Raw genomic sequence first — 23,008 nt, 5'->3', positions numbered from 1 at the left:
CCTCTCTTCCCATCCTCCTCAAACTACCACGTGAGTGTCTAGCGACGTGCAAAGGTGACAACACTCAAGTATAAAATAAACCAAAGTTTTCAAAATGCCGTAAGGGGAAAAAAGCTTTATAAATAGGAAAACAAAGATCAACATCATTAAGTTACAGGATTTGCCTAGTTTTACATTAATTTCTGTCTCTTAAACTGATTACAACCTCAAAGGCCCATCATCCCTCATTTGAATTCGAATGCATTCTTTCTTCCCAAGAAGGAACTAAAATGGAGCTGTTCGCAGTTCAAACACGAAGGACCACAGTGCTCAAGATTGGGACGGCCTGGCAGTCACATCAGTCAGTGCAAAATCTGCATTTTATTAAAGACATTTGGGAAGATCCATTCAAAAATACATTGTGCTCAGTAAAAATTAACCATTTCATGCTGATAATGAAGGTTATCACGGAATAGATATTTGTGTAATATTTACAGCAACAATAGAAATTTTACATAAGTTTAGAATGGAATTACATGCCAGAAAAAACTTGATAAGATGTACCAACACATGATACAAAGAGTTATAGAAACACTTTACAAATGGTTCATAATTCACTTGTGAGGATTTAAGTATTCAACACTTTAAATTCAGTTTGGATTCAAAAATTAAAAAGATTAACAATCACATCACACCCTTGCCACAGTAAAAAGTATGGAATTACACTTTATATAATGGATTATAAAGTCTGTGCAATTAAGAATTTCCACTGATTCTTCATCTACCACATACTAGATGTCACATCATTCTGGCTTATCCCTATTTTTAAGAATGAACAGAGTCTAAATGTCACCCTGCCCTGTGTCTTCCCAGACACCACCTTCAAGCTTACTAGAGATTGAAGAAGCTCTGAATAGTTAGCTAAGTATATACAGAATAACTACCTGAATTCAAAATGGCACAAAGCAATTCTTGGAGATAGAAATTTGGGGCAATGATTTTGTTTGGTTTAATTGTTTCTGTTAATCAATCCAAGTTTACAGTGAGAATTTACTTCTTTTAATCACCGTATTACCCCTCTAGCCTGACTCGATCGGTGACCAAAGAGTAAACAAGGGGAGGGAAACAGACTGAGGGCCAGAATCATTGTGTGTCTCTAGAGAAAACAGGTTGTCTGCAAGCTTTGCTTTCCATTTTGGAAAACCTAAGCCGTGCTGGAGAACTTACACATTCTCCGGGACGATAAGCATCTTTTTTGTTTTGTTTTGTTTTTCCATGAAACTCTACAGAGTTTGAACCGGAGCTTTTGACAATTCTGGCAAAAAACACTTTAGTCCCCACAACAGGGACAAAAGTCAAGGCATCTACCTTTTCTATTCCTGGGTTTCTTCTGATAAGACCTGAAGCAGAGCACTAGGACAAGCTTGTCTACCCCTGAAAGAAATCAGATCAGACTTTTGGGAAAGTAAAATCCCCAACCAAAGGAAGTCCTGAGGAATTCTTAGCAGTCTGTCAAAACAGGGGGGATGGAGGAACAGATAAGGCCTCTTTCTCCCTGATACTCTGTGTTGGAAGAGTAACAAACAAGGCAACTTCTAATCTGCATACAACATGGAGACCGATTTTCAGATTCCAAAGGAGGATCGAAATAGGAACCAAGGATCAAATGGGGTTTCGAGAGCTTAACCTTGTGGGAAATGAAGGGCTTTAGAAGTGAAACTAGTTTCACTGCCGCAATTTTGCTGGCCCTACAAATCCAGCATGCCGACTATTACAATTTTTTTCTGGCAAAATGAGACAAACTTCCTTTAAATTTGGGCGTAAACAGGTGATGAATGAAAATGCAAGGCGGGTCATGATCATATTTAATAGCCTACAGTAAATACACAGAAAGGTGGGGTCAGTGCCCGGAGAGGAGAAAGGTGGAGCCAGGACCAAGCCTAACGCTGATGAATGAACAAACCACTGTGGGAAATGAAGATTCATGTAGTAACTGGCTCACATGAAAGCCTACCATTTGTATCGTACATTCAATTCACAAAGAAAAAAAAAAGAATCGAAGGGGGCAGCAGGCCCAGAGTTTCCTAGCCACCCCACTTCTCCCACATTGCGTGTATGCAGATAGATGAGGGACTTCTTTTTCTTGTATGGTTTCTTACTCATCGTTTCTGAGACAGAATTTTTCATCAGCTGAACCAGACCTCAAGATATTCTGTATCTCAGCTGGTCAAGAAGCAAAAGGAAGAAATCGTAACTGCTTACAAGTTTGGTTTCTGGTTATTTTTGTAAGCCAGGCTTTTAAGTCTCTGAGAGGATCTTCTTGTGAGATTCTGGCCCTGGGAATTAGCGACAGGACACTTACAACCTTTGTACTGTCTTTTCTATGTCCCCTTTCAAAAACAATTGTGGTTCTTCAAACCATAAGTAAGTTTTCTCTGCCTACACACTTTCTTAGTGATGAACTGAAGGAGGCAAGGAAATATTTCACTATTTTCTGACTTGGTTCAGTGTACCCTACCACATTCCAAAGTTCACAAAAGTATGAGTCTGTGGATCTTAGAACCCACATCTCAATATCCCACTATCATGCAGGAGGTAACGAACTTCTAGATAGAAAAGCAATGCTCTCCAGGAAACATGTTCTGACCAGCAGAGAACGTGCAGATTTACTGAGTCCCAGCTGAGCTCCAGCACCGAATCACATTGAGCCATTGCCCTTGCTGAAAGAGTTCAGTCACCACCAGGTCCCAGGTGAACAGAAATAGACAGATCTTTCTACACACTTGAAAAGTAATCCTCTGGCCTTTGAAAAAAAGTTGTACACTATGAGTCATTCTCAATAATACATGGCTAGAAGAAAATAAATGGCTTTTTTCCTTATTTACTCTAAAGACTAGTTTAAGAAGTGAGGATACTATGATCTTAACTAAGAGGGGCTGGAAAGGGAAAATGGGATAGCATTTCCTAGTATAGTCCACTAATTCTCAGATTAGGAACATGCTAAACTGGCTAACTCTACAACCACAACATACTTTATAATACATGGCGTGACTAGAGACTGACAGCATAGCTCTGAGCTTAGAATTAAAGTACAACTGCGTAAGGTGAATCTTAAAGCATGTTTTAAAACAGATTTAACCAAAGCATACAGCACAAATACTTCTATAACAGCCACATCACAACCACCAATACGGACTTTTTTGCTTCTAATTGGTCTGCCATATGCTAATATTTGTAAAGAGCTATTAAATGACTTGAATAAAAAACAAAGACATTTTCTTTCGGGAGACACAGCTGAAAGCCACGGATGCCTTTGAGCAGTTGGTAAAAATCATGCCAATCTGCCAGGCTGTTGCTTGCTTCTAAATATAAGCCTCATGGCTCTATGAAAGATTTTCTAAGGATGCTAACCTAGAATTTAAGTTCTCCAACACCTATAAAGTAACTCTGGTCTCCTTCCAAAGTATGCACCTTTTAGCAGGCCCAAGACAATGGAAACGAACAATAGGATTCCAAGGATTCAGGAATAATGGTTGAAGACTCTTAAGAGAATGTGATGTTGAAGAATTCACACCTGCAGTACTGTAGCCTGGACAGAACAAGGCCAGAGCCAAGCTCTGCAGACTGGTGGGCTTGGGATGGTGTAGGGCAGGGTTTCTCAACCTCAGCACTAGCAGTGCTTGGGGCTGGACCACTGTTTGTTTGGGGGGCTGTCCTGTGTATGGCAGGGTGTTTAGTAGCATCTGTGGCCTCTAACCACTTGATGCCAGTAGCATACCATCACCTCCCCTCCAGCTATGACAACCAAATGTCCCCAGACATTGCCAAATGTACCCTTGGGGGCAAATCTGCCCCTAGTTGAGAACCACAGTTGTAGAGTCAGCTCACTTGAGCCCCTCAGCATGAAGCACTCCCTTTTGGTCTTGGGCTCTAGAAAGAGGCTAAATTTTAGAGCAAGACCAACAAGGTTCAGTTAAAGTGTATTTAGAACTTCAGAGAGGAAAAACGAGGATGGCAGAGAAATAAAGGTAGAAAAACAGTGAAGCAGAGTTTCTTTTCCAAAGGAGATCAGTGATACTTTCATAAAAGTAACATAAGCTTTCATTCACCCGTTTTCTTCTTTAGGAAGTTACGGCCGATAATAGGACATGGATGTCATGAATTCCCCTTCCTAAAGAAAAGGCAAATTTTTCTGACTTTAAATCAAGTCCTTTCTACCATGGATGGCAATCTTTGTGATGTCAGTAATTCTTCATCAAGAGGGGAAAACAACAGTTAAAAGCTAAGAGAGGGCCCATTAGGTGTGAGAGAAAACTTTTGCATCCCCCTCCGTGAGCAGGAAGAGAATTGCATGCTGGAAATGCAGATTGTAGTTCACTTACAGCTTATTGGATGAAAAGTCAGAACAGACAAAAGCTGAGAAGAGGATTAAAGAGCTACCTCGAAAACACTGGTTGAAAACATTTGTAGATATCTGTAGGTATTTTCTGGCTCAAATCTGGGAAAGTACAAAAAGTACGTATTGACTCTTCAACAATTAGGTTTACTTTGCTCTAGGTAGAAGGCAAATATTCTAGCCCTTCTTTGAAGAACCGTCATGAATAGAAATGTTCTGCAAACATCTGAGATCCCAGTGTTAGCAAGGATGACAACATGGGAAACCAGCCCCTAGGTGACGAGCCTCGAATGCCACAGCATGGCAACGGGACCGTGCAGTTCCTAAGCGCATAGCACAGTGAGAAGTCTTTCCAGAGAAAAAAAGTGTAGTTTCTGGTTTGCAAGGGGGGAATACAAGGTAGAGATCTAGTATGAAAAAGAAGAGTTAAATACACACCCTTTTAGAGTCATTAGTGTCCAGGCAAAACTGCTGATGGTCCACCTCATTTGTATCATCAAGCAGCTGCCTGGAAAAGCCAGAATTCAGAGCTACCCAAACAGTACTGAACTGGTGAAAGAAGTAAGACAGAAAAAGAACTAAAGAGCATGCAAAACTATTGGTTTGAGTCAAATTTTTTCAGTAATAGTACCCAGTCGAGTTTCATTTTAGTGCCTATTACACTCATTAAAATTAAATAAAAAGCACCTTAAAATGACCTATCTATATAATCAATACACATTATAGTATTTATATAAAAATGCAATATGTGCACAATTTAAGCTTCAGGGAAACTAGGACCTTAGTCTTTATAATCTTCATAATCATCAGAGCTATGATTCTCAAAATCTCGGGGGAGGGTTAACAGTAACAGCACATTTTGATTATAGCTGACTTGATGCAGGGGCTGACACTCAGAATTTGAGGACAAGTAATAAATACTGAGAAGTTATCTCTTTGAGGGGTGAGAGGGACCTTTAAAAGTATTATTGCTAAGAGACTACTTCCAAAAATCTACTACTACTGATAGATGATGGTGCTGAGGTGACTTCCCTCAAGGATGACCCAGAGGCATGGGAGGATAACACTTGATGGCCAAAGGGTTTGATGATACTTAGGAGTAACTTGGGAGCTGAAAGAGATCAGATGAGGGGAAGATAGGTCCTGTTCTGATGGGGATTGTGTGTGTAACAGGTGTGCATGAAAATCTTGTCATAAGTGGACAGCCCCAGGAAGAAAAAAATGGATAGAGTAATTTTTTATCTATCTGGAATTGCTCCAGGAGCCTTTTAAATATGGTATTGGAGAGAGCAATAGCAAAAAAGGCATTCAGAAATAGAAATGCCACACATATATCTCACACCCCATCAGCCAAGAGTCTCCGGGACAGTGGACAATATTCAGGAGCATAGAGATGGTTTGCAAGATCTGCAGACAGGTACCTCTTATGATCTCACAACAAGGAATGTTCACTGGCAACTCTTTGGTCTACGCTCTACACTAATGCTAAGTGGAAGAGCACATTCTCTCTACAAAGACCCACGAGTAACGCCTCAATCTATTCTCCCCTGTGTGCAAGTAATGTCCCTGGACACAAACAGGAGCCAAGTGTGTGAGGACGGAAACCAGGCCTGCTGGAATTCTCACTGGCCTATCTGACTTTCTTCCCCTGCAGGTTTGGAAAGAGATGCTGCATCTCGTCTGCTACCAAGGATCATGTCTAGAGGCTACTGCTGGGGCCTAAAAGTTGAGCAAGGTTCATACTGTTACAGTCACGTGTAGCCACAATTCAACTCCCTTTAGTAGAAGTATAATACTCACTTCATATCACAAATGTATAAAAATATGGCAGATAGTGTCATAACGATACTTTCTTTAAATGAATATATTTATAAAACAGATATTTACCATATATATATTTATATATAGAATAAAATACTCCTGATGCAATATATAAATGTTACTGTTTAGTTTTTATAGAAACTACTGTAGCTGTCCCACTGCTTCACAATGTTTCAAACAGCTCAAAATAACTTTACATTATAACATAAAAGATATGATTTTAACAGTACAATATTAATTATAAATAAATGTTACAAATCCTATCAAATATGGAAGTTTAGAAAACAATTTAAGACATACAGTTCATCTGCTAACCCTTCAAAGGGATACTCTTGGATTACAATAAACCCCACATTTAGTCTAGGCAGAAAAAAATATGTAGTAAGGGCATCGGTCAACACGACTTTCCTATCCCTTGCAGTGCCAGGACACATCCTGGCATTCCCAAGTTCAACAGAGATTGCACTAAAGCTGGAATGTAAAGGGGAGAAACTGGCAAGAATTTCTTCTTCCTCAATGGCACACTCTTATCTATTCTCACACAAGACCTGTGGGGAGTGGCGATCCCTAAGGAACTCCTGTGGCTCTAAGATCCCTGACTAGCATTTGTGGCCGCGAGGAGCTCAACGGCCCCAACACATGCAATATTGCACACACCTTCATAAAGCTGAAAATATTGGCTCACCACTTGGCCCGGCCCATGCCCCAAGCCCAGCCCACCCTTTCCCACCCCTCCCCACTGGCTTGTCTGTCCACCCCTCCCCCCTACCAGCACAAATTACAAGGCTGTCTCTTTTAAATCATTCAGATTTGGCATTCGTGAGCGATTTGTTCTGTTATAGGGGTGCCCATTTGGCCCACTTTTGGCACCCAGCTGTTCAGAGTAGGAAGGGCCCTCTGTGGCACTCCTGGTCACAGAGGACACATGCCAACCAGGATCCATCTGACCTGGCAGCTGGAGGGCTGGCCTGCCCTTCGGTGCGGGTTCCTGCCGGATGTTGCTGCTCCCGCCAGAGGCCTGGCTCAGGGGGTGAATCCGAATTTCTGAGAAGGAATTTTTGGTTTGTTGAGCTGTTAAGGGCTGGAAGCGGGGATCTGAGGAAGCCGGGTGATTTGAGGCCGAAGAGAGATGTAACAACTTGCGCAGTGATTTTAATGGCTGGCTCTGAAAGAAAGGATGAGAATGCACACAGGATTCAAGTTAGAGCGACCATAAGGCTGGGGAGGGAAGGGGGCTTAGAGGTGAGGTGACTGGGTGTGGCCAGGAAGGGCAAGCATGTGCAAGGAGGAGCCCGTCCAGCCATATCTGTTCTTCGGGTTTTTTCAAACAAGATTGTATTATTCTTTAATGGAAAAGCCTAGAAATCTAGATAAGACATATAGAGCTGGTACGGCAGCCAATCAAAGGCCCAGGCTCATCTACCTGGTTGCATCCTATCTCTAATCAGGGGATCTCATGCTTCAACCAGCAGGAAGGAGAAAGCAAAAGGTGTATGTTTCTCTGTTTTGAGAAGACTTCCCAAAGGCTCCACAAAATGCTTCCACTTATATTTTACCAGCTAGAACTTACGTACACAGCCATATCTAGCAGCAAGAGAAGCTGAAAATATGGAATGTTTTAGTTAGCAATGTACTCAACTACAAGTCGTATAGCCCTTTTCGTTCTTATCTCCCCAATTTCCCTCTCTCGATATTGCAAAATTCAAATGTTCCCTTGCTGCACTTTTTTTTTTTTTTTTGCTTTTTTTTTTGAAAGGGGGAGGGTAACATTTGGGCATTGAAAATGCAAAGCACAAAGAAATATGCAAAACCCCATCAGAACTATCTAAAGAATTAATTCACAGGAGGCCTTCAATTCCTAACATGGGCTCACAGTGGTCCGCCCTGCCTGTCTGTCTACTGTGCAGCTGGACATCCCCAGGTGCTGCATCAAGGAGGGAGACTGACTTCAGGGCAGAGGGGAGGAGCCTCAGAGCCGTCTGCTCACTGGACAATTCCTGAGCCTCATGCTCCTGAACGATGAAAGATGGCTCAATCTCCTCTTCCTCGATCTCGGAAGAGACATGGAAAGCACTTGGAAATTCACAGCCAATCACGACTGCTAGATTTGGCCACTTGGGCTACAACCCTAGCCTTGGGACCCCTCTGGGGCCAATTCTCAGAGTACCTTTGCTGTAAATGTCACGGTATAAGGGACATGCATTTAAGGGCTCAGTAAAGTTTGAATAAAATGTTGACGAACTCAAGGAACATTACAAGATTTGAAGGAACTAGGCACTGAAACCCAAGGTAAATGGCTTCAGAATTGACTCAAGTAGATATTGTTTCAGGGGAAAGTATTCTCCATCATCATTTCAAAGTCTTCCCAAGAAAGCTTTGTGCTCCCTACAGGAGGTAGCAGAGCACACTGTACACTCTAAGTGCTCAAAAGTGGCTTTTTAAAAATAACTAAATTGGTATAACACGATGAGACTCCTGGTGATTTTTATAGCCTTGACCACATGTAACTATCAAGCAATTACAATAAGCTGCATTCAGCAAGAGCTATAAAGTTATTTGAAAAGAGCTTCTAGCCTGGGCAACAAGGCGAGACCCCGTCTCTATAAAAAAATTAAAAAACTGGCCATGTATGGTGGCGTGTGCCTGTAGTTCCAGTTACTCTGGAGGCTGAGATGGGAGAATGGCTTGAGCCCAGGAGGTCAAGGCTGCAGTGAGCCATAATCTTGCCACTGCACTCCAGCCTGAGTGATTGAGTAAGACCCTGCCAGAAAGAAAGGGGGGGGGGAGGGGGAGGGGGAGGGGGGGGAGGGAGGGAGGGAGGGAGAGAGAGAGAGAGAGAGAGAGAGAGAGAGAGAGAGAGAGAGAGAGCTTCTTGGTAAAAGAAATGGTTTCACAAAGAAAGTTCTAAAGCTCTCTATTCTTTTTGTTTTGTTTTGAAATTGGGAATAGAGAAGCAGGCCCTCACTCAGAGGCTTGTCTCTTTAGTTTGCATACATATCCAATAAACTTGGATATCTGGTTCTCTATGCTTCCACCATCCCCAGCTTATATTGTTAGAAGCAGAAAATATAAATGGCTGGGGCAAATAGAATGGGAATATGGGGAACTTCTGCCAGCAGTTCTATGCAACAGCTTACAGTTAAAAAGAGTAAACAGAGGCTGGGCATGGTGGCTCATCCCTGTAATCCCAGCACTTTGGGAGGCAGAGGCAGGTGGCTTGCTTGAGCCCAGGAGTTCGAGACCAGACTGGGCAACATGGCAAAACCCCGTCTCTACCAAAAATTCGAAAAATTAGCCAGGTGTGGTGGTGCACACCTATAGTCACAGCTACTTGGGAGGCTGAGGTGGGAGGATTGCCTGAGCACAGGGAGGTTAAGGATGCAGTGAACCGAGTTTGTGCCATTGCACTCTAGCCTGGGCAATGGGATTGAGGCCCTGTCTCAAAAAAAAAAAACAAACAAAAAAAAAACAGTAGTCTGCTCTCCCAATCACAGAAATCTGTGACACAAGAAATCACAGACACAAGTAATCGTATAGCCTCAAAAGCTCGGGAGGATTGTCAGAAATTATAGTGCAAGAATAAAGGATTTATAAAATACTCAATATCAAAAAACAAAATGCTCATTATGGGATACTGAAAAGATACATTACAAAATTTCCAACCAAAATAGTTGTTTAAAGGAGATAAACCTCAGATACCTGAAAAATTTACTGATTCAGTTTCTGCTTATTCCTCCATTACGGAAGATAAATGTGACTATATAATACAGTCTAATATGTAGTTCCTAATGCAACTGTTTGCCTGTTTCCTGTCAAAAACAGTATGGATTTCACGAGTTGAAATATTCTTTCAAGAAAACTTATCATACCTGTCTTTCAATTTGTATGCTATTATTTTTAATGAAACCTTAATCTTCCCACCATCTGTGTTCATCCTGCCTGAAATGTTATGGCATGCCTCATTTTTTACCATGAATTATGGTTCTTTAACACAGCTCAGCTCTTTCCTGGGCTGTATTTATGGGCTGGGACTACATCTTCAGTTGCCTCCAGCTAGGTGAAGGCTAACAGAAGCTTGCATCTTTCCCAGTAGAACATGGGTCACTGAAGCAAGATTCATCCTGGCTCACAAGATGCATCTGGCTATAACTGAGAGTCTATTTTGAGGAGGTGCTCAGCCTTACTGTAACATTGAGAGGCTAAGTTTTCTCTACCATGCCCTCCCCGCTCCTCAGGACAGTTACTGGAGAGTTGGAGAGTCTAGCAGTGGTGCAGGATCCACTCACTTGGGTCTGCAGATCTGAGATCTTCTCGGGGCGCCACTCCTTTGGTCTGCTGCTTGGAGTGCTAGCAGAATGAATGGATTTCTGCAACGTCAGAAGATCAGGGCTGTCGGAATTGGGTACCTAGAGCAAAATATGGACAAGCATTCAATAAGCACACTGATAAGCCTAATTAAGATATGCAACCACACCCAAGAGGAGAACCAAACTAAAAAGCAAACCAAACCAAAACTCAAATAACCCAGTAAAAAAAGAACCCCAATCTCTCCCAATGTTCACAATGCAAGTGATGCTAGTTAAATTCTTCTGCCCTCTTAATAATTTTCCCTGCATTAGGAAAAATTGGCAGATGTCATGCAGCTTTGTTAAACCTCAACCCTTAAAGCATTCCCATGCTGTTAGTTTTAGTCGCTGTAAGAGAGAGCAGTTAAATTGGGCTGTACCAGGAATTGCTGTCGTATCCTCATTCCATATTGCAGTTAGGTTATGAACCAGTTCAATAAAACAGAAATTTTTTCCTGCTGGGAAAATGATCCAAACACTGTATATGGTAGTGCCAAAGAAGTCTGGTAGGCTTTCAAGGATAGCAAAGTGAGAAAGTATGGTTTGGATCATATTCCCAAACCACAGTCTGATATATCTGGATCTATCATTATGTACTAGAGAAATGCTGGAAATCTGTGCCACAAATTCCAGATGAATGCAATTGCTCTATTCACCAGTTTTGGTGAACACAAGAGTAATGTCAAATGCCAAGCAAAAGCCCTGGTTTTAAACTGACCAGCAAAAGCTCAAGCCAGACAAGGAAACAAGCTGTTTTTTCATGGAGCCTGTTAGCTCATTCAATTTGGTCAATTCAACTTGGCTTCAAAAAGACAAATTGCCAATCAAGTGTTAACAAACTCTGTGAGTCAAATGCAAAGATATTTGTTAACTGTAAATGTTAATAGAATTCCTTACATAAAATACAGGCTTTTATAAATGTTATCTGCCCATAACTGGCTAATCAGACATGACAAACTAGCCTTTCACTAGTTTGTTTGCTTAATAGACTTTGTGCTTCAACTTTCTTAACTGATTCAGAAGAATGGCAATGAATTTATATCCCAGTGAATTTATGGAACTGGCTCACGTACTTAACTAGCATAAAGAGAATATGACCTCATGAAAATAAGACATGCTGTTGTCATCAGTAAAACAAGTTTACTGGAGCAGTTTTCAGGGCTACCATACATAAAAACGGGTACCATGGGTGGAGTGACTACAGGAAGCTTTTTCAAAGAAGAACTATGCTTTAAATGATTCTTTGAATTAAAAAGAGGAAAGAGGGATTTCTTGATGCTTGGATTCTCCCCGTTGGTGGAATCTGTCTGCAATATAAGATACAAATAAACTAATTGCAAAAAAAAAAAAGTGCTCTTATTGAAACTACTAGCCCTTGGAAGCCCTCAAATTGCTAAATATTAACAGTCACTGAAAGAATCTCGGTGCTGTGCATCTACAGAGGTTCTGTGCCAATTCTCACCTGGATGTGAAGATGTCAATAATGCAAATTCAAGACAAGCACAAACTTCTTCTAAGTATATGATGTGAGATCATGATCAATACCTCTAGTAGGAATGCCAAGAGACCTAGACACACCTACTCACATTAAGCTTATAAAACGTTAAATAATTTTTACTTACTATCAGAAATATGGTTATAAAGAACTGTGTTAAAGAGCTACTGATAAACTTCAATCTTCTCCTAATTGCTAGAGAGGACTTCAGCAAGTAAAAAATCTACCATGTAATTTGCCTATTAGGAGAAAAAAAATCCCAACATACTGGAAACCCTTTCGAATTTGGTCAACTTTTAAGCCTGAAAACATCACTAGGAAGAGGTATTGATCACTGTGGTGGGATACTAATGTTGAGTAAGAGGCCTTGTTCTGTACTGCTAGAAATATTTACCCAGTGGAAAACATCTAGCACAATTCAGATACTGGTTTTCAAAGAGAAGAAACAGAAATTTCAATATTTAAATGGAAGCATCATCACAAGTTGAGATACTAACTAACTAGGATACAATTACCAAGTTGGCAAAGTCACCATATGCTCTGAGGACTTATGTAACTCTGGATATGTAACCAAAGCCAGATTTCCCAAGGCAGCTTCCAGATTTGCTTGAGTCGAAGCAGGCACCTTTACAATACAGAATTATTTTTTTTTGGCACCACTTTTCCCTGTTTTGGATATCTCAATTGTCAGAGAACTAGAATGTCTATGAAGGTATTCAAGTATTTAGGTAATCTTTTAAGGGTATCTGTAAAAAAGGATTTGAGTAAAACATCCCACAAATTTTCTTGTTCCAATGACAGGAACCCCGAGGAAGAGTTTAACTTGCATCGCTGAAGAGGCCAGAGGAGAGCTCCTAGAGGCTCCCCACAGAGGCGGGTCCATGGTATAAATTGAGCCTGGACTTGGTATTTAGGAGAACGCAGTTCTGGTTCTCCCAGTTGATTATGTGATTTTTGGGCTTTGAAGCAAGCCCACAACTTGCTTGGGCTCAGTTCCTATACCAGTGAATAAAAAAATTCAACTAGATTTAGGATCCACCTCAGCTTTAACATGTCATGCGTCTCTATGTACACTGGGCATCAGATTTTCATTCTTTTGGAATCTTATGCAAAGGCCACAATGCCTTAAATCTTTTGAAGCTTATTCTATGTAGTTTCTTTTTGCTGAGTTCTAGAAAGTGAAAAACTATTAACAGTTTAAATGCTCATTCAAAGTAGGCAGAGTTAACCCAATGTCAGGCGTAGGACTCTGAGGTTTGGAAGGCTGTACTGAGCGCTCTTTGGAAATCCCAAAGCCCTTAAATTTTATTTTTCATTTAATTAAAAGATGCAGAGATACAAACAACTTTTGGGTTGGTAAAGCTTAAGGCATTATGGCCTATGCAGAGATATTCTACAGTTACTTTAATATCAAAAAGGAAACTTATGAAAACCTAATAAAAAGTTTAAGTCGAGAGGATGTTAGAGAATGGTTATTTTCCTTTTTACTCTAATCTATATTACTAAAATATCTAAAATTTAACTAAATTCTGAATAATAAAGTCAGTCAACATGTATACTCTACTTGTGCCACAGTGAGCCAGGGACTTTAGGTTTAATGTTGCTCTACAGTAAACATCAAAATCTAAATCTATATACAAAAACACCTTCAATTCCTTAATCTTTCCTACTTTCTACCACTTAATCACCCCACAATGCCAGAAGACCTGTGGTTTAGAACAAAAACCACAAAATAAAAATAACAGTGGTCAGGAGGTAGCCAAAGTTTAACGCTCATGATAGAGAAACATGTTCTACAGACAATGATAAAAGTTTTATTAACACTTTAAACATTTTAAGTATTCCTATGTTAAATCAGGTCTATTTGTTCACCCAGTCTAAGTAACAAGTATAGTAGTATCTGACTGAGTGGCATTTTGATTTGACACTTTAAAAGTAAGCTTCAGTTAAAAATATGGGCAGTTTTTTTAATGACTACTTCAGAAATATTATGCAGCCATTAGGATTGAAGATAATAAAGTATTTGTAGTAACATACATATTCTGTGCATGTAGATATAGATAGATAAACTGTTAAAAGCCAGAATACAAAATCGTACTAAAAGGATTGCTCTAATTTAAAACTTAAAAAACAAACAAACAAAAAAAACCCCCACCTTCTTGCCACAAACATATGCATAGGCTAAACAGCTGGAGGAAAATATACCAAAATCCTAATACTAGTTGTGGTAGGGTATTAAGATTTAAAACGATCTTTTTCTTTTTCTCAAATTTTCTATAATGAACTCATATTTATTTTATAAGGAAATACATAAATTTAACAAGCAAGGAAGTGAAAGAATGATCTAGAAAGATTATCTAGGAAGGTATTTGTTAACATTTCTAGAACATCTGTGAGATAAGAATGCTTACTTCAGGTTATTTATACACATTGCTATGAACATCTACCTAATCTACTTCCCATTGAGTCATAATTCTATAATTTTCATAATAGAAAGGGCCTCAGAAACACTGGGTCTAATCTACTAAACTTATAGATGAAATCAGTGAAGTCCATCTGAACAGGCCATTTTGATTGTGTCTTTTTCCTCTTCAAATAAATAAGAATAAATTACGTATGAAGTAAAACTAGAACCAAAACCATTCAAAATGGCTAACTAGGCCAGGCACAGTGGCTCATGCCTAGCACTTTGGGAGGCCTAAGTGGGCAGATTGCTTGAGCTCAGGAGTTCGAGACCAGCCTGGGCAACATGGTGAAACCCTGTCTCTACAAGAAATACAAAAAATTAGCTGGGTGTGATGGCGTGCACCCAGTTATTTGGGAGGCTGAGGTGGGAGATCACTTGAGCCCAGGAGGTAGAGGTTGCAGGGAGCTGAGATCATGCCACTGCACTCCAGCCTGGGCAACAGAGTGAGACCCTGTCTCTAAAATAAATAAATAAATAAAAACGGCTAACTCTACCTTGTTTAGCCTTGAAGTTGTCATAAAGAAAAGGGGGATGCAGCCTCATCTAGGGGAAGAACTACTCCTGCTGCTGTCCTACAGGCCGGGTTTCCCCAAGGTTCTCATGTCACTAAACTAGCAGGATCCTTGCTTGGGTGGTTCAGTGAAGTGATGTGAACGGTCCCATGGAGCCAGCTCTTTGTTCAGGCAAAGGGCTCCCAGGAGATAAGGTGCATTCCAACCCACAGCGCGATCAAAAGGCAAACATATTTTCCTTCTAACGCAAGCCCTAAAATCCCAGATACGATCTTTGTGACTATATAACTCAGAAACACACCTGGCAACGTAGGAATTCTGTAACCAGCCAGGAGAGAATAAGGAATGATGGTTATTTACAAATTTCAACATTTAAAAGTAAACCAAAACCCATTTCCTAAGTTTATGCATATCTTTAAATCCCCAGAGAGAAACAAATCCTGTGTCTTCAAAGTTTTTACATTAATATAAGCCCACATAGATAAGAAGTATATTGAGAAAGGCTTAAAGTGTTCTCTGTCATCCAAATTAAATTTCTTCTATTCCTGGAGATTCTGTTGAATGTAGAAAAGGCTCTGTTGAGAGGATAGTTGTAAAGAATTTCAGAAAGAGACATAATACAGTGCATAAATGTCAAGTCTCAATAAGAAAACAATCAACTTTGATCGCCAAGTGCAAAGTGTAAAGTATCCATTGAATAATGCAGAAACATGTTATTATATATAGAAACTGGTCATCTACTTACTGTTTGAGATTTCTTCTTTTTCTTTTTCATTGACCTGAAAAATCCTTGCTTCTCTTTTTCCTTGAGTTGCTCTGAATGACTAATATTTTCAGGACTTTTCCTAAATGAGAAGACATTTTTATCATATTGATTTTTCAATCATTTTCTTGCCATTGTGTGACAAATATAATAAGGACTGAAAATGCATGACACTAGGTTCCTATAGCCGGGAAGAATCAAACACTTGGGTAAAGAGCCTCTAAAAAAGCACAGGAGGAACTAAATTTAATCAACCATGGTTAGTGATTATCCTCTGGCACAGGCTCACTCAAAAGAGCAATTTGAGCATTATGACCCGTAACTGTTGCTGCAAGACTATTTCCATGCTGTTGAAGACCTCAGAGTTTGAGATTATGAAAAGTACACAGCTTAAAGGATGGCTTTTCTGTAACTCTACAAGGGAAAGAGCAAAACATTTTCAACACCTACCTTCATTTTTCTATTTACCTTTTAAAAACCAGCTCGACAAGTTTATTATTAGCGACTTGTCAAGATACTGAACATAAAGATCAATACAGCTATAAAAACATCTTGAATGAAAGTAAAAATTTGCCAGAAACTGGAAATATCCTACTTATTAAACCTCTTATGTATTTATTAAAACTAAATAAAAATAGTTAAGAAAAAAATGTAGGGACAGGTGCAGTGGCTCACACCTGTAATCCTAGCACTTTGGGAGCTGGGACAGGATCGCCTGAGGTCAGGAGTTTTAGACCAGTGTGGGCAACACGGCAAGACCCTGTTTCTTTAAAAAAAAAAAAAAAAAAAAAAAAAAAAGCTTTCACGGTGGGGGGGGGGGAAGCTTCTAACTGAAAATACTGACATTAAGCTTGATACCACTGACACCACCAGGTATTCTGAACTCAGAATGATACATTTATAATTTTGAAAGCCAGAAAACTTCAGACATGATGAAATGGTTAAGTGTTGAAAACTTAAGAGTCTTTATTTTTTTTTATTTATTTTTGAGACAGTGTCTTGCTCTGTTGCCCAGGCTGGAGTAAAATGGTGCGATTTTGGCTCACTGCAACCTCCACCTACCGGGTTCAAGTGATTCTCCTGCCTCAGCCTCCCAAGTAGCTGAAATTATAGGCATGCACCACCAGGCCTGGATAATTTTTTTACTTTCAGTAGAGACAGGGTTTTACCATGTTACCCAGGCTGGTCTCGAACTCCTGACCTCAAGTGATCTGCCCACCTCAGCCTCCCAAAGTGCTGGAATTACAGGTGTGAGCCACCGCGGCCAGCCAAAAGAGTCTTTAAATGTAGTGTTATATTGTTGCGAAAAACATTCTAAACCCAATGACAGACTGGGCCTAGGCCCTGGGAATTTGGTAAAAGTTTCTTGTGACAAGTTCTTTTGCAATTAAGAGATGAAACCCTCTTGCATGGGGCTTAAAGATAGACTGTCGTAAGCTAAACTCCAAGACACAGCATTCAGTCACTTGCCATTGGTAAGGAACACTGCAGAAGAGTGGGGTTTTCTGGAATCACAAAAGCATGACTCTGGATGGAAAGGAGCCTCAGAGAGCATCTAGTAGAAATGGCAATACTATTTTTAACGTTCTGTAACTTCTAGAGGTTAAAGAATTATACGTTTATGAAATAGCTATGTCGTTCCACAATACTATCTGCAAAAACACAACCTAGAAGCACAACAGAATATTCAGATTAATGGGTAGAAGTTTTTACCAAGCAGAATGAAAGTCTCACAAAATACCACAGGTGTGTTGAGGGTAAAAGTGCTTTCTGCCAATCCAGCAAATCTTTAAGGAAGACATATTCATCATGACTGCCATCTCAGAATGTGAATGGGCATTACTGTAAGAATGTTAATGCTGGCACAAGAGGAAATGAAGGCTTGAGACACCAGTCCTAGGAGGAAGTAGGATCTTGCATGGTAAGAGGAGAATCTATGCAGGATGAAACAGTGAATAAGATGAAAGTGAGAAGGGGAGGGTAATAAAAGGAAAGCTCAATGTTTGCAGTTTGCATGTTGCATCGTTGGGTCCCCAGGACACAGGGAAGATGGGCCAAAGACCCTCTGCAGGGGCTTTTCAAGAGGCACTGGATAAACCACAGCCCAGGTGGGGATAGAGGAATGATTGGGACATTTTCAAAGATCCAGGCAGAGAAAGATCCCAGAGGCCAAATGAAAAAAAGAAATAAATTACCCTTGAACTGGTGGGTGAAAACTAGGAGCGAAGCATGTGTTTGCATCACCAAAGACAGAAAGAAGGATGTCAGAGAGGAAAAACAAAACAAGCGAGAAGCTATGCAGAAACATACATACCCAAAGAATTAACACAGAAAGGGAAGGGAGAAAAGGCTGACAGAGTGACTCAGAGACAGATGGAAAGAGGCTGGCTGGAACAAAGGCACTTGAAAAGCTGTGTTGTATAAAGGAATGCAGAATGAGTTATACATTGACAGCTGGAACTGAGCCATATGGGTAAGCGTGTGGTTGGTCATTTCCCTCATTTGCGCATTCTGGCCCCTGTGATTCCACCTGGAAGAAAGCAGCTTCGTGCTGAGTGGGGTAAAGAGGAGCAGCACAAAAGAAGGGTAAATAGGGGGTTCACATCAATCTCAGAGACAGAAGCTTTGAGAAGGACTATTCATCCAGTCACCTGGCACCTTCTCCAGAGCAGCAGTTGGGACCAAAACAGTACGGAAGGAGGGCAATGAGACAAGTGGTAAGCAGGCACACAGGCATGGGACTCTAACGTTATCTAACATGACAGCTATTTCCATAAGGGTCCAAGAGGAGACACAATTCCAAAGATTCACCTAAAGAAAGGAAGGAATTAAAATCCAATGAATCACTCAACCAACATTCAGCGAGTACTTTATACATGTCAGGCCCTGTGTTAGGTGTTGAAGAAACAGAGAAAAATAAAAGAACGAATCTGATCTCACTCAAGCTGCTCATAGACTCTTGTTGGGGGTAGGGGACAGGTTTGACAGCTAGGGAATGGGGCGGGGGGGCATCATGGTCAGGCTTATGGGACTTCAGTATAATCCCTCTGAGAGCAGCATGGAAGGTGAGCTGAAGCGGTGAGGAGCATTACTCTGTGACACTTTCTCTGCCACCTGCCCCTCCCCTGGCGATGTGATGAGCGTGGTTAGCTAATGTGTGAGAAGAGAGAGGCAGTGAATAATTCTACGGGAGTAACTCTGAAAGTTATGATGACAAGCACTAATGGATATCAATATATTCATAACCTTACGAGAAAAAGAAGGCTGGAATTGTGCAAGTTACAGCAATTCTTCATTTAACTAGTGGGATTTCTTTCTTTTTTTTTTTTTTTTTTAGACGGAGTTTCGCTCTTGTTGCCCAGGCTGGAGTGCAATGGCGTAATGTCGGCTCACCGCAACCTCCACCTCCTGGGTTCAAATGATTCTCCTGCCTCAGCCTCCCGAGTAGCTGGGATTACCAGCATGCGCCACCACGCCCAGCTAATTTTGTATTTTTAGTAGAGACGGGGTTTTCCCATGTTGGTCAAGCTGGTCTCGAACTCCCGACCTCAGGTGATCTGCCCGCCTTGGCCTCCCTAAGTGCTGGGATTACAGGAGTGAGCCACCGTGCCTGGCCAACTAGTGGGATTTCTAAGTAATTTGGTTTACTCTTTAAACATCAATTTTTAACCCAATTGACAGCAGTCTTTCTAAACATATTTATACATTTTGTCTTTCAAAGCAAAGTGAAGCTGCCTGTTTTATAAACACACACTCCATAGAGATCTATGATATGTATGATTTTCCAACCTGCTTCTCTCCATAGCTATTGCTTGGATCCTTTTCCCTCTGCATACTGTAGTATTACCTTGAACTATTTCTTGCCCTGACAACCTCAGCGCTGCCTGCTAGAACTGAGCATAAATGAAGAACAGACTCCAAATGAGGGTGGGGGTGTTATCCTATTAGTAAAGATGATTAATCCCACCATATTAACTCTATTTTGCTTGTTCTGAGATATTTTGGCTGTCTCCTGATTCTTAAGTGGGTTCTACATAACTGAGATGGCCAGAATAACAGCTCTGGATATCATACTGCAATATCTATTTATTGCTTTAAAATATAACATAGTAGCTTGACTTTTCCATTGCAAGAAAGGGGTACACTGTACAAATATTCTCTTCCTGAAGTAAATCTGAAGTACTACTACCAAGGAAAAACAGACTGACCTTAGGTAAGAGATTATTTAGGAACAGCAATTCACGGCCAGGCACAGTGGCTCATGCCTGTAATCCCAGGACTTTGGGAGGCTGAGGCAGTCAGTCACTTGAGCTCAGGAGCTGGAGTCCAGCCTGGGCAGCATAGTGAGACCCCATGTTTACAAAAGATACAAAAATTAGCCAGGCATGGTGGCATGTACCCACAGTCTGGGCTACTCAGGAGGCTGAGGTAGGAGGATAGCTTGAGCCCAGGAAGCAGAGGTTGCAGTTAGCCAAGATTGCACCACTGCATTACAGCCTGGGCAACAGAGCCAGACCCAGTCTCCATCCCCTCGCAACAAAGAATAGCAATTCACTATATTACCATAACAAGGCTCTTTGATGTTTTTTGTAAGTTACCAAATGTGCATTTCTCTCAAATATGAAGAATCTGATGAACCAATTCGAGAGCTTGTTCAAGAAAAAAAATCAAGATGAGTCAAGTTGAACTAATGACAGACTAAGTGAGATGCGATGAAGGAAGGAAATACGTCATAGCAGCATTATCACGAAGAGTTAACAGAAACAAAAGAATAGAGCCAGTTCATCACTGGCAATTCTGGAACTCTCAAGTCTCATAACAGCAATACTAGAATAAAGATGACCTGATGAAGACTCAACTAAAGTTCAACATCCCAATTGAGCCTCTCATTCTTTTTAAAACAACTCTTTTTAGGTTTCTTTACATATCCACGCATAAAACAAGTTCTACTTAAACTGATTATCAAAAGACAGAAACAATACATTACTAACACTGTCTATCTCAAATTTGGATTTAATTTTGATCTGACCTAATTTTCACAGGACTAAGGTAATCTGTAATTGTTACTCTTTTAAATCATCACCACTTCATTATGTAATAATCAAGAGAATCCAATTCCTTCTGTACTTCTGTATTCTCACCATTTAGACAATTTTGTCATGACTTATCAAAGCCACACCAGAAAATGGTCAACACCGGTAAGTAAAGAAGTTATACTTGCGTTCTCACGTTAATTCGCAGATCTTTTCTATATACTAGGGAGCTTAAAACAGTCACATGGAGAAAGAACACCAAAGTTTATCATCAAAATGGAGGGGAAACACCTGATGTTGAAGTTAGATGACAACGATAGTAACTGCAGTCACTAACATTAATGAATGCTTACGGAGCCAGGCATTATTCTAGGTGCTTTTAATGCATTGCCTCATTTAATTATCACATGAACCCTATGAGGGAGGTGCCATTCTTAGCCCTATTTTACACATGAGGAAACCAAGAGACAAATAGACACAGTCCTCTGATTGATAGACAAGTTGCCATCAACCAAGATATCCTATTTCCAGAGTCTAAAGTCTTAGTCACGAACATTAAGACTGTCATTTTATAAATAGGCAATGGATGTAAATTGTGCTTATACAGCAAAAGTGTATTTATAGCTTTTAAGAAGTCATTTTTTATATTGTTTTAAGAATAATTAAGTAATTTTCACTATAGGGCACAATAACACTGAAACCTTGATGTAACTTTATCAACGGGGTCCAAATTGTGACATCACATGGAGTCAGGAGTACTGACATAAGGCCCTTCTGTTACTTCTGGCAACAAACACCAGAGAGGGACTCTCTGACAGACTGGTCTTATTCCAAATCCAGTGTCTTACAGTGATGTCCCATTTTATGCTCTTGGTAGAGAACCTGGGCAGTCTTTCAGGGTAGTTGAGAAGAAGTCTACATTATTATTTTTCTTAAAGTCCTTACTCCTCAGACAGATTTGCTAATGGATCTTGATAAAACTGTAATTCTCTCCCTAAATATTTATTAGATGCGACACAAAAAAGATAAAAGAATAAGAAAAGTTGCCACATCATTTGTGCCTTTCATTACCATTATGCTTTTATGGTAGCATAAAGGACTGTTCCCCTATTTCTTTTTACCCTGAATGACAGACAGGTAGCACAGAGGCAACAACCATGAGCTTTGGAGTCGGAGCCCATTTAAGTTTGAACCCTGGCTCCCTTCTCCATGTTACTGGCTGTCCAGCACCGGGCCAGTTCCTCGACTTTTCCAAGCTTCAGTGTCCCTGCCACTAGCATGGAAGCACAGTGTGACTATGAGAACTGACTGAGACGATGCACATCAAATGCTAAGCGAAGTGTACCTGGCTCAATGTCAACAAAAGGAGACCGCAAAAGTCATCATTCATATCAGAACAACACAGTGGAAAGCGTATCAGGTATTTAATAATCCAGGAGATTTTTTTTCCCTTAAATGATATTTAATCTAAATGCCAAACTGGAAAAAAATTACCAATAATGAAAAATCACATTTTCCTTATTCAATAATTTATCTAGAGAAAAAAAGGCCTAGCAGGAGAAAGGACACTAAAAAGCTCATCCAGAATTTATTTCAACTCTTAAATCTACAATTAAAAAAAGGAAGAGTAAAAACAAACCAAAATGCTCACCATGGATCGAATGCTGGTTGTCTTTTTGAGTGGTTGGTTCCAGAACTGCTCTCTGATGGTAGAGAAGAAACTCTAGTTGACACATTATTTTCATGGAAAGAATTGTCTGGACGTGGAGATGGCACTGAATAAAGAAAAAGTAAGTCACTGATGGACTTTTTTTTTTTTTTTTAAGACAGAGTCTCGCTCTGTCACCCAGGCTGGAGTGCAGTGGCGTGATCTCGGCTCAGTGCAGCCTTGACCTCCCAGGCTCAAGCAATCCTCCTGCCTGAGCCTCCCAAAGTGATGAGATTACAGACATGAACCACCACAGACGGCTGATGTTCTCTTTTGGTCAAAGCAGTTTTCACGTTATCCTACTGCATTTTCTCTAACACAAATAAAACAACAAACAAACATATAAAAATCCTCATCAGCTCTTCACATAACTTTTGTGTTTTCTGAGGGTGAAGGCATTCCAGGGAACCTTGTCCCTCCATCCACTGCTTATGACACTAATTTGCAAGGGTTAGTTAACACCAAGTAATGTGTATTGAAAACAGTAA

General features: G+C 40.4%; 1 protein-coding gene across 11 annotated transcripts in view; it reads right to left on the bottom strand.

Annotated features, from left to right (window-relative positions):
* Positions 1-340: 340 nt before the first annotated feature.
* Positions 341-23,008, bottom strand: part of CDKL5 (cyclin dependent kinase like 5) — a 209,039-nt gene continuing 186,371 nt past the window's right edge. For 7 of the 11 annotated variants that reach the window (XM_034949844.2, XM_055106646.1, XM_034949848.2 and 4 more), the window contains 5 exons: positions 22,464-22,587; positions 15,762-15,861; positions 11,727-11,849; positions 10,483-10,602; positions 341-7,361 (listed from right to left, as the gene is read on the bottom strand). In XM_034949844.2, coding sequence (XP_034805735.1) covers positions 6,975-7,361; positions 10,483-10,602; positions 11,727-11,849; positions 15,762-15,861; positions 22,464-22,587 — 854 coding nt within the window. In that variant the 3' untranslated portion in view covers positions 341-6,974. The remainder of the gene's footprint in view (positions 7,362-10,482; positions 10,603-11,726; positions 11,850-15,761; positions 15,862-22,463; positions 22,588-23,008) is intronic. The other 4 variants (XM_055106649.1, XM_014343397.3, XM_055106650.1 and 1 more) reach the window with 1 other exon arrangement.

This window comes from Pan paniscus, chromosome X (genome assembly GCF_029289425.2).
Source record: "Pan paniscus chromosome X, NHGRI_mPanPan1-v2.0_pri, whole genome shotgun sequence".
Lineage (NCBI taxonomy): Eukaryota > Metazoa > Chordata > Mammalia > Primates > Hominidae > Pan > Pan paniscus.
This window is presented reverse-complemented; position numbering and strand designations above follow the sequence as displayed.